We start from the raw sequence: 12,367 nt of genomic DNA, 5'->3' as shown, positions 1-12,367 counted from the left end.
TCTACAAGTAGTAGCCATGAGCAGCCCAGGACGGTGGGATGGAGACCTTCAGGGAACTTAATGAGCTATTTGGGCACAAGCAATATTCTCTAATATTTAACTTTTAATGTGCAGAGCTAACGTAATAGAATACATAAGCTGCAGAATGAAAGAGGCAGCTCCAGCAGGATGGTTGTTCTGTTCTTCCTGTTACAACAGAAGAGCACTGTGTTACTGGTGCTGTGAGCAGTTCAGAACAATTGTTACATTTATATCAATGACACCTGCTAATACCATTATTAACTGCAACATTATAGCACAAACTTTGTGCTAAGAATTCATTAATGAGGCAGAAATGGAAAGGGGGAATTAAAAGGACAGATTTTGATAACCTACTGAAAACGAAGAGGTTGAATTGAGTCAGACTTGAACTCCCAGAGCACTGGGAGAACATGGATGAGTCAGGCCACCATCTCCCTCATTAATTTCCCTGCGTTTGCTCCAGCTTGTGAACAGGTGGGTTTTCTATGCCAACATTCTGTGCGCTAGAAGAGTGCTCTCCAAAGTAAAACCCAGACCAACAACAGTGACATTTGGGAATGTATTAGAAAGGCAAATTTTCAGTGCCATGCCCAATCTTCTGAGTCTCATATTAGGAGTGTGGGGCCAACGAAATGGGTTTTGACCAACCCTCCAGCTAATGACGCATGAGAGAGTCTGAGAAACTCTGCTCTAAAGCCAGACTTAATATGCTTGACTTTGGTTTTCCAGCTTGCTTACTGGTTTGAAACTTTGGAGAATTCTCAAGGAATAAGCCACGTGTCATACCCTATTTTATTCCTATTAGTTGGCACAGCGTGGGAAAGAATGAATTCGTCTTGAGTTATTAGGTAGTGTAGAAGAGAGAAGGACAGAAAGAAAAGTAGTTGAGGACAGTGAGAAAGGGGCAGAAGGCAAAGGAAGAAGATGAGTAATATTTACTTCAATTTTCAATAGAGATGTCACCGTTTTCTAAAATAAGGGATTCTTGTACATCTGTCATGTGTCCTATCACATGTATTCTCCCATCAGACTCACCCACAACATGGAATCGGAAAACCAAACAGATGAGGCAGAATTCCTCCTCCTGGGTCTCTCAGAGGACCCAGAACTGCAGCCTCTCCTCTTTGGTCTGTTCCTGACCATGTACCTGGTCACCGTGCTCGGGAACCTGCTCATCATCCTGGCCGTCAGCTCTGACCCCCACCTCCACACCCCCATGTACTTCTTCCTCTCCCACCTGTCCTTCACTGACATCTGTTTCAGCACCACCACAGTCCTCAAGATGCTCGTGAACATTGAAAGACGGAGCAAATCCATCAGTTACACAGGCTGCCTCACCCAGGTTTGTTTTGTCCTGTTTTTTGCAGGCCTGGAAAACTTTCTCCTTGCAGCAATGGCTTACGACCGTTATGTGGCCATCTGCCACCCACTGAGGTACACAGTCGTCATGAACCCCCGCCTCTGTGTTCTGCTGGTTCTGCTCTCCCTGGTCATGAGCATCGCGGACGCCCTGCTCCACAGTCTGATGCTGTTGCGACTGTCCTTCTGCGCAGACCTGGAAATCCCCCACTTCTTCTGCGAACTTGCTCAAGTCATCAAGCTGGCGTGCTCCGACACCCTCCTCAACAACGTCCTGGTGTACTCTGTGACCAGCATATTGGGTGGTGTCCCCCTCTTTGGGATTATCTTCTCTTATGCTCAGATTGTCTCCTCCGTTCTGAGAATGCCGTCAGCTGCAGGGAAATATAAAGCCTTTTCTACCTGTGGATCTCATTTCTCGGTTGTCTCCTTGTTCTATGGGACGGCGTTCGGGGTGTACATCAGTTCTGCAGTCACACACTCTTCCAAGAAGTCCGCAGTGGCCTCAGTGATGTACACTGTGGCCCCTCCGATGTTGAACCCCTTTATCTACAGCCTGAGGAACAGGGACATGAAGCGAGCCCTGAGGAAACTTACCTGAGGGATCTCCTTTTTGTGACTGTGTCGCCGACCTTGTACTTGGGCTTCGAGAGTGAGTCAACGTACAGGGATAGCGGGTTAGTCAGGAGGCCGGACTCCGCTCCCACCAAGGCTGTGCGCTGCAGTGACACAATTTAGGTTTGAAAGCTGATGTTGGTCTTGAGGGTTTTAAAAATTGATGGGAACTTTTTGATGATTTTTTTTTTTTTGGTCAGGTTCCATAGAATTAGAACCTGAGTAAGGGATTCTTTCTATAACGATTTTGAGGGGCATGTCCTTAGGAGAATGTTAGTGACAGAAAGAGGACAGGGGAGGAGAAGGAGTTAAACAAGGATGTTAGAGCTGAAGACTAGCTTCAGCTTAGAATATACACAGAAGAATATATACATATGTTCACAGAATATATTATATATTCATATATTTATAGAATATACACAGGAGAATATATATATATATATACACACACACATTAGAATACATACAGAAGACTAGCCTCAGCTTAGAATTGGGTGCTCTTGCCACATCAGAAACAGGTAATTATTTGAGGAGATGGATATGAAAATTATTCTGACTGCAGTAATAATTTCACTAAGTATGTATATCAAGTCATCATGTTGAACAGCTTAAATAAATACATACATATTTTTTAAGAGAGATGGAGAGGAAAGCATTGCATTCTCTTGGTCTCTCAGATACCCTGAATCAGCCAACATGAATTCGGGAAAAGGAAGGAATTTATCAAATTAAGGTAATTTTGTTGGTTGTTTCAAAAGCCGTCTGGTTTGTGGTATCTACCTGTTTATTTTTGTTTTGTTGCCATTGCTTTTGGTGTCAAGTCCAAATATTCATTGCCAAGACCAACGTCAAAGAGCTTAAGCCCTATGTTTTCTTCAAGAGTTTTACATTTGTGATCTTATGTTAAAGTCTATAATCTAGTCTGCGTTGGTTTCTGTGAGTGGCATAACATAGGGTCCAGTTTTATTATTAAATCCTTACCTACAGACATTAATTCTCACCTATGGACATAAACCAACAGCATCACTTGGCTTCAGCTTGCCTACCATTTTACATTTCAGTTCTTTTGGTGGTACATGGAAAACTTTTTTTGTGAGCCCCAGTTAAGTGTTTGTATATTTTACTTAATATTCATGTGTTTGAAATATATAGGTGTTCAGATGGTCAATAATAATATTACAATGCCTTGTCAGAAGTTTACTTTCAAAACTGTATCTTGAAAAATAAAGATTAAGAAAATTAATATACAAAAAAAGAAAATTAATGTGGAAAGAGTAAAAATGTAAAATGGATGAACACATGAAAATACTGAAGTCCTTGAAGAAAATGTTTCTAAGTGAATATTAACACGGAACACCATCCACATCTTACATTGTGAGTGAAATCAATGAGAGCTACTGAATAATGAACAAAAGTGCACACTAGTGTCTTTCGGTGACACTGTGTTTTATCACAACACAACTGACTATGAGGAGCATAATTTGATCTAAAGTGCCCCAATGTGGAGAAAATGTACACTGAATCTATTATGTGAAAATCGAAAAATGTGATGATGAAAGTCTAAAAAGAGAGTACAAAGTCTTGTCTATTGATCACAGTCTCAGTTAATCACAGAGATAGATCAGATTCTGCCCTATAAAAGAGAGATAAGAGGGTGGGAAGGGACAGACTGGGAGTTCAAAGTTTGTAGATACTGACAGGCATATGTAGAATAGATAAACAAGTTTATACTGTATAGCACAGGGAAATACATACAAGATCTTGTGGTCGCTCATGGTGAAAAAGAATGTGAAAATGAATATAAGCATATTCATGTATGACTGAAAAATTGTGCTCTACACCAGAAATTGACACAACATTGTAACTGACTATAACTAAATAAAATTTTAAAAAAGGGGAAAAAATAGAGATAAGAAATTAAAGAACAGAAGACATTCAGTGACTCTAAAAATGAAATACCCTGAAGTGCTTGAATTTTACAATATCTAAACTATATTTATAGATATATTGTTTATGCCCAACACATAAAATATGTTTTCACACTTAAAATTGGAATCAGGCTTTCTGATTTTATTAAGTATGTAGAGATGCATTTGTTTGTAACTTTAAAAAAGAATCCTGAAATTCACTAGTACGGGAGTGTGTGTATCTGTGCAAGGTATGTGAAATTGAGGTGAGCATGAACAGGTGGAGGTAATGGACGAGGGAAACCTGACATAACAGGGCCAGGGATTACCCAGCATGAGTTCCTCTCTTCTATCGTCTTGGTCTTTAAGGATTTGTACTGTCCAGGGATCAGAATGAGGTAAAAATACTTGTCTAATGAAGAGCTTTGGATAGTGGTTCCCCAAGAGAAACAGAAACTGTAAAGAGTCGGCTGTGACAAGCTATTCAACAGCACTGGGCCACTCAGGAAGCATCACACCTGCATCTCCTCCCAGAGATGATCCTTCTTGACCAGGAGTCCACGGCCTCCTTGGTCTCCCTGACCTTCCTGAGGACAGCTCTTCTGTCTCCAGCACCCAGGGGTCATGTCAGGCAGCATTCTACACTGATGCCAGTCAGCTAACATAGACCCTTAGGTAACGTGTTAGTCATGAGAGTAGCTGTTTTACTACAAATTCATGTATGGGAATCAGCGAGAAGAACACAGGCATGGAACGGTCAGAACCGAACTTCCCGGGGGCTCCAGCTGAACGGTCTTCTTGCTGACAAGTTCCCATGTATGTTTGAAAAAATGCTCACCCAGTTCTCAATCTGCTAGTCTAATTTCTCTAAAAAATGACAAAACCCATTCTCCTCCTGAGCAGAAATCTGCCCCTTATCAAACATGATGACTGTTATAAAATTTTCTGATATTCACTTGAATTCTTCGGTGGCACAGGGAAGGGTTTTGGTCAGCTCCCCCTTTGATTTCCCTCCCTGGTTTTGACACCCCACGGTACAGACAGGATTTCATCCCTGCTGCTGGGCTGGAGGACAAAAGGGAAGAACTGGAGAAAAACAGACTAGCTGGCTGCCTTCCTAGTACACCTATTTCTCTTTATAAAATTACCAGATATTTTATGTAAGAAGGGCTGAGAGAACAAATGTCAACATTCTGCTGCATCAGTTTCCATCTTTTTCTATAGCAACAAAATAATATATACAGAATTGCACCCCTTTTATATCTTTCTCTGTTCCTGTTCTTTCGTTCCCAGAGATTAAAAATATATTGAATATGATGGTATACCTGATGCCTGGCTTTATATTGTACGTGTTATCGGTAAACATACTAATAAAGTAGGATAAAAGGCACTGACCATAATACCTATCAATTACAGAGTGGAGAAATGAAGCGGAATGTAGCAATATATGAGAGAGCCCTCTGCTAATCAAAATTAATGAAGTGGGACTAAATATATCAACATTCATTAAAAATGACGTAAGAATTGCAATTGTAAATGAACTGTACTGTATGGTTCTGTTATAAAAAGCTTTCAAAATGCAAAAGAATGCAATTGTTCATGGAATGACAATGCTAAACATAGTAAAAAATTGCATGGGAGTAACATATATGAAGTTAGTGTAGCGGTTCCCCTGGGAGTGGGAAAGAATCAAGATTGTGCAAAGAGATGATGTGTGAGATTTCTCATGTACTTGAATAAAAATTCCTAGAATGAGGTCTCTGAGGTGTGTGAATTTGCTACTGTTGACTGGTGGGTACCCAGCCCTCCATTGTTATTTCTGTTTTTCTTTCTGGAATAATTAATAATAGGTTTATTTTTATCATGGATTGTTCCTGGAGGACTCCAATATATATATATATTTCAGATTTTCTCATGCTGTAGACTTTTTGTCATATACATTTTTAATAAATTTTCATTATTAGTATTGATTCAAACAGCTGGTTTATGTTATTACTTAATTTATGTTACTTACTATATATTCCATTATATGCTCATGGCAGTTGACTATTGATAGCACTGTTGCTTCCTTCATCTCTTTTCTAAAGGATGAAAGTTCCCAGCTGGAGTTTCAGCTCATAAACTCTTCTCTGAAATTTGCAGATATCATGCTAGAGATGTTTGCTCCTTCAATTATCTTCCTTCAACTTGCCCACCTCATTGCTTCCTTCTGAGGAATGATGTACGAGGTGCCTTTATTCATGGACTCAAAAACCATGGACTTAATAACTGCTAAATGCGGTGTGAGGGGGAAGGTATAGTTCAAGTGGTAGATCACATGCTTAGCATGCACAGCGTCCTGGGTTCATTCCCCAGTACCTCCTCTAAAAGTAATAAATAAATAAACCTAATTACCTCCCCAGAAATTAAAAAAAAAAACCTAAAAAAAAATTACTGCTAAACCGAACAACATAATTGAAAATGTCTATTAGGGTTTTTCATAGGATGTCAAGTGGGCATTTGGATATACATTTATGGAATTCAGGGGAGAGTTCTTCACTATAGACATAAATTTGGGTGTCCTTACTGTCTGAATGCCCTTTAAAGCTGTGAGCTGAGATATTATTGCAAATGAATGAAGAAAATTAGAGTAGAGAAAAATGAGGACTAAATCTGGAGGGCTACAATATTTGGAGTGAAGTGAGGAAGACACATTAAAGGAGACTGAGAAATAGTAGCCAGTGAGGCCAGAGTACCACCAAATAGTGCACAGATCTGACAGCCAATTGAAGTAAGTTTTTCAGTCAGCAATAAACTAAGTCACTGACAAATCAGGTAAATTAAGTTAAAGAATTAGACTGGACTTTATAAGGTAGAGAGTGTTGGTGACTCTTCAGAGCAGTTTCTGCGGGTGTTAGTAGTTAAAGCCTGACTGGGTTGACCTCAGACCCAAATGCCCATCAGCAGATGAATGGATTAAAAAAAAGTTGCGGTGTATCTACACAATGGAATATTATTCAGCCATGAGAAAGGAGGACACCCTCCATTTGTGACAACATGGACGGACCTTGAGAAGGTTATATTAAGTGAGATAAGTCAGATAGAGAAAGACAAGTCCCACATGGGTAACACTTATATCTGGAATCTAAAAAAAACAAAACAAAACAAAAACAAAAACCTGTAAAAACAGACAGTAAAATGGTGGTTACCAGGGGAAAGGGGGTGAGGGAATAAGACGGATAGTGTTTAAAGGTACACACAGAGTAAGCTATGGAGACCTAGAGCACAGTATAATGAACAAAGACCATACTATTGTACTATAATTATGTAATGTGATAAATATCACTACAAGGGCAATCATATTACAATATATAAATGTATCAAAGTAACACACTGTACATCCTAAGTTTACACAATGTTACGTGTCAAATTTATTCAATACAAAAGAAATGAGAGAAAAATAACAGAGAGACAATACAGAGACCCCTTTGGAAGAGTTTACAATGAATCAAGCATAGAAAAGTGGCTGGAGCTGAAACAGACTGGGGAGTTGTTCAGAGACAGGTTTTTTTCCCCTAAGAAATCATATATATTGAATGCTATTAGAAATGAACTAATCAAAGGGGGAGATGGATGATGCAGATGAGAGAGGGGACAATTAGCAGAGCTGTCTTCTAAAGCAGGCAAAAATGATGAGTTCCATGCATAAGAGGAAGTGTTGGTCTGAAGCGCAACTACAACTGAACACATTACTCTCAAGAAGAAACAAAGAGCAGATCATTCTGGAAAACTTAGTTGAATTTATTAATAATATAACTTGTCACAAAACACCACCAGTCCTAAATAGTTTTACAGACAAGTTCTTTCAAGCAGGTAAGGAAATTAATCTCAAAACTGAAGGAATGACTTCACATAATACCCAAGATACGGAAATAACCTAAATGCCTGTTGATGGGTGAACGAATTTTTAATAATACGGTACACGTGTACAATGAAATATTATTCAGCCTTAAAAAAAAGAAGGAAATGCCATCATTGGTGAGAACATGGGTGGATCTGGAGGATGTATGCTAAGTGAATTATGCTAGACACAGAAAGTTAAATACTGTATGACCTCACTTATATTTGAAATCTAAAAGTGTCAAACACATAGAAGCAGAAAGTAGAGTGGTGTTCACAGAACACAAATTCATGTATTAAGTTGCAAGCTCAAAAAGAAGCAAATTAATAAAGTGTATAGCAGTACATATAGGGATGTTAACAAGATGTATGAAAATGATAATTTTGTAGAGTAAAATGGGTCAAATACAAACAATCTAATACTGGCCAATCCAATGTCTGTCTCCATGGAAATAGTTCCCTTTCCTTTTCTTTGTGTCTTTTCCACTTTTATCTATAAGGATACGCGTGATTACATTTAAAGGCTAACCAGATAATTTTGGATAAGTTCCTCCACTCCAAAGACCCTTTTTCCAAGTAAGTAACACTCACCCTGTTATCATATAAATTAATATTCACAAGATAGGAAGATTAGGATGTGGACATATTGTTTCGAGGGCCACTATTCAAATTCACTCCAGAGATGTTCTGGTGGGCTCCATGGAAAGGTCTGTGACAAACTGTCTCAGGGAAGGAAAGTCAGGTTTCTTTTTCTGGGCATCATGTCCAAGTGTGACACTTACATTTGCTGCCACCAACTAGTGGACCCTGAGAAGGACCAACCCTAGGACAAAGGCACCTCATGTAGGAGTGAATGAGTACCAACTCCCTTGTTCCTGTGCTTACCTACATCTAAAGTCTTTGTCATGAAAAGTAACTTTATTGTTTAATCATATTAGAGTAAGGGTTTCTTTTTCTCATTAGAACTAAAGGCTCCTCACTGATGAAGTTCAAATATCTCATAATCACCTCAACAATGTAAATGTACTTAATACCAATAAACAGTCAACTTAATAGTGATTAAAATGTTAAACGACACTGATTTCCAAAGCATTCTTGAGAAAAAGCAATGCTGGAGGCATCATGTGTCCTGATTTCAAACTATATCACAAAGCTATAGTAATCAAAACCAAGACATAAAACAATGGAACAGAATCCAGAGTCCAAAAGTAAGTAAGTAAGTAAGTAAGTAAGTAAGTAAGTAAGTAAGTAAATAAATAAACATATATATAATATATTAATATATAGTCAGCTAATACTTGACAAGAGTGTCAAGAATACTAAATGGGGAAAGGATGGTCTCGTCAGTAAATGGTTTTGGGAACACTGGACAACCACATGCAGTGAAACTAAATTGGACTCCTATGTTACACTACTCACAAAAATCATCTCAAAAATGGATCACAGACTGAAACGTAAGATCTGAAACCATAAAACTCTTAGAATAAAATGTATGACACAACTTTTTGACCTTTGTCTTGGCATTGATTTTCTGGATATGACACCAAAAGCATAAGCTACAAAAGTAAAAGTTAGCAAATAGGACTCCATCGACTAAAAAGTAAAAATCACAGAAAAAAGACTGTAGAATTGTGGTTATCAAAGCGCTTGGGGGAAATGTGGAGATGCTGGTCAAAGGGTATGGACCTCTAGTTGTAAGATTAACTTCTGAGGATCGAATGTACAGCATGATGATTATAGCTAACAATGGGGGTATATATACGAATATTGCTAAGAAAATAGATCTTAAATATTTTCACTACAAAAAGAAATGTTAATTATGTGACAGGATGAAGGTTTTAGTTAATCCTATAGTGGTAATCATTTTGCAATATATCAATGTATCAAATCAACACATTGTTCACCTTCATCTTATACAAACTTACATGTCAATTACACCTCAGTAAAGCTGGAGAAAAATTCCCAATCAAATGTTGGGAATCAAATACTAGCTGCATAAACCCAATTTTTGTTGCCATGGATACATAACCTTTTCCCTGTGTCATTTCCATTTCTGTCTAGCTTGTAAGAATACATCTGATTTTATTTAGGACCTGCCCAGACAATCTGGGATAAGCTCACCCTCTACAAAGATTCTAATTCCAAATGAGCAACATTTACCCTTTTATCATATAATATTAGTAAGTTAGGGAAAGTAGAATGTGGACAAATTGTTTGGAGAGCCACTATTCGAGCCATTACAGAAGGATCTTCTAGTTGATTCCATGCAAAATTCTACAATCACCTCACTCAAAGAAGAACAGTCAGGGTTCTGTCTCTGGGAAACAATTCCGTATATGTCATTTCCATTCGGTGCCACCACGAGGTGACCCTAAGGAGAACCAGGCCTAGGAGAAGACAAAAAATTCAGGGCTGAATAAATCTCGACTCCCTTGTTTCTTACACCTGAAGTCCTTGTAATGAAAGATAAATCTCTTTATTGCTTGGGTATATTATAGTTAGAGACTCTTTTTCTTATTAGAACAGAAGGCTTCCACACTGATCAATCTGAAATATCTCACAGTCATCACAAATCATTAACACAATCTAATTATATGAATTTCATAGATAACACAACTGAGTTTGGTAGGTACTAATGTTCCTCAGAAGGAGATAGTTTACCAGTGACCAAACTAACTTATTACTAAATGGGTGAGTGAAAAGTCATATCTCTTACTATTGGCCTAACTCTGGGGTGCAACTGACACGGCCCTGCTGTGGATCAGGTGGAAGCTAGTCTCTAGATATGACCACAGCCTTACTTCAATAATTCCCCTGATCTATATACTTTCTGCACTATTCCTTCTTTGGAGTTTGATTCCCACCCCCACCCCCAAATTCACTAAAACTAGAACCCTTGCCTCAGGCTCTGTAACTATGGATCCTGAGCAAAGAAATTAGAGAATTGAAATCATGTGTCAAACGTTGTAGGGCTAGACAAAAAGCAAAGCCAGGATTCAAACCTAAGTTAAAGTTAACTGGGCCATTCTGTTGCCTGGCTACTTTAGAACATGGTGATGAAGGGATCAGGCATTACGGCTCACCCAGGACTTCTACCGCTTCTTCTCATTCTAGAAACCCAAGTCCCAAGCAGATGGCACAATCACAAAAAAGATATCCCACTGATGAGTTTTCTCAAGGCTCCCTTCATGTCCCTGTTTCTCAGGCTGTAGATAAAAGGGTTCATCATTTGAGGAACCACACCGTACATAACTGAAGCCACCGTGGTCTTCCTGGATGAGCCAGCAACTAAAGAATTAATGTACACCCCAAAACCCATCCCATAGAACAAGGACACCACGGAGAGGTGGAAAAAGCTTTAAGCTTTGCCCCTGCTGATGGCATTCTCAAAACAGAGGACACGATTTGAGTATAAGAGAAAATGATCCCAGAGAAAGGAACAACTCCAAACAGGCTGCCCACAAAGTATAACAGGATGTTGTTGATGAGGGTATCAGAACAAGCCAGCTTGATGACCTGAGCAAGTTCACAGAAGAAGTGAGGGATTTTCAGGTCCTTGCAGAAGGACAGCCGCAGCACCATCAGACTGAGGAGCAGGGCGTTCACAACGCTAAGGAACAGTGACAGGAGAACCAGCAGGCCACAGAGTGGGGGGTTCATGATGACCGTGTACCTCAAGGGGTGACAAATGGCCACATAGCGGTCACAGGCCATTGCTGCAAGGAGAAAATTTTCCCAACAGGGAAAAAGCAGGACAAAGCGCATCTGGGTGAGGCAGCCTGCGTAAGCGATGCTCTGAGTCTGTGCTTGGATGTTTAGCAGCATCTTTGGGATTGTGGCTGTGCTCATACAGATGTCAGTAAAGGAGAGACTGGAGAGGAACAAGTACATGGGGGTGTGGAGGTGGGAGTCACAGCTGACGGCCAGGATGATGAGCAGGTTTCCTAGGACGGTGACCAGGTACATGGCCAGGAAGAGGCAGAAGAGGAGGGGTTGCAGTTCTGGGTTATCTGTCAATCCCAGGAGAAAAAATTCTGAAACATCAGTTTGATTTCTGAGTTCCATGTTGTTGATGAATCTGATCGGAAAATGGAGTGAAAATAAAATAAAATGAATGGTCCCCAAATGAGCAGCAGCAACTGCGAACTTGTTAGAAATGCAAATTCTTGGTATCCGTCCACATTCACTGCTGATAAACTCTGGGGGTAAGGGCCAGCCATCTGGGTTTTAACAAACCCTCCAGATGAATTTGATATGTGCTGAAATTTTATAAACATGTATTATATTGTGAAAGCAAGAGAATACTGAAGTCTCTCCCTTTGCTACCTTCCCTCCCTCATGAGCTCTCACACTTTCTTCCTTCCACTCCCTTTACTGACACATTGTTATCGATCATCAACACTGTTTCACACCCTGAGCCAAGTGTTTAGACTCAGATAAATAATAAGACATGGCATCTCCTTCATAATTAATTCTTACCTCTAACAAGAAGGATGAGCATGAATTTATCCAATCTGTTTTGTAGAGTGTGTGCCCCAAACTTGGCATGTCTCAAAAGAACTGGAAGGGCTTATCAAATTACAGCC

The 12,367-nt window shown here is 39.5% G+C and overlaps 1 protein-coding gene and 1 pseudogene across 1 annotated transcript; one reads left to right on the top strand and one right to left on the bottom strand.

Annotated features, from left to right (window-relative positions):
* The first annotated feature begins 1,014 nt into the window (after nucleotides 1-1,014).
* LOC105104078 (olfactory receptor 7G2) lies at nucleotides 1,015-1,981 on the top strand. Its single transcript, XM_010997753.3, has one exon. The coding sequence runs from the start codon at nucleotides 1,034-1,036 to the stop codon at nucleotides 1,979-1,981; it is 948 nt and encodes a 315-aa protein (XP_010996055.3). The 5' UTR covers nucleotides 1,015-1,033.
* An 8,942-nt stretch (nucleotides 1,982-10,923) lies between these two features.
* On the bottom strand, nucleotides 10,924-11,887 carry LOC105104084 (olfactory receptor 7G2-like; annotated as a pseudogene).
* Between the last annotated feature and the right edge of the window lie 480 nt (nucleotides 11,888-12,367).

The sequence above is a fragment of the Camelus dromedarius genome, chromosome 27 (assembly GCF_036321535.1).
Source record: "Camelus dromedarius isolate mCamDro1 chromosome 27, mCamDro1.pat, whole genome shotgun sequence".
Taxonomy (NCBI): domain Eukaryota; kingdom Metazoa; phylum Chordata; class Mammalia; order Artiodactyla; family Camelidae; genus Camelus; species Camelus dromedarius.
Note: the sequence above shows the minus strand (reverse complement) of the source record. Positions and strands in the feature narration are given on the sequence as shown.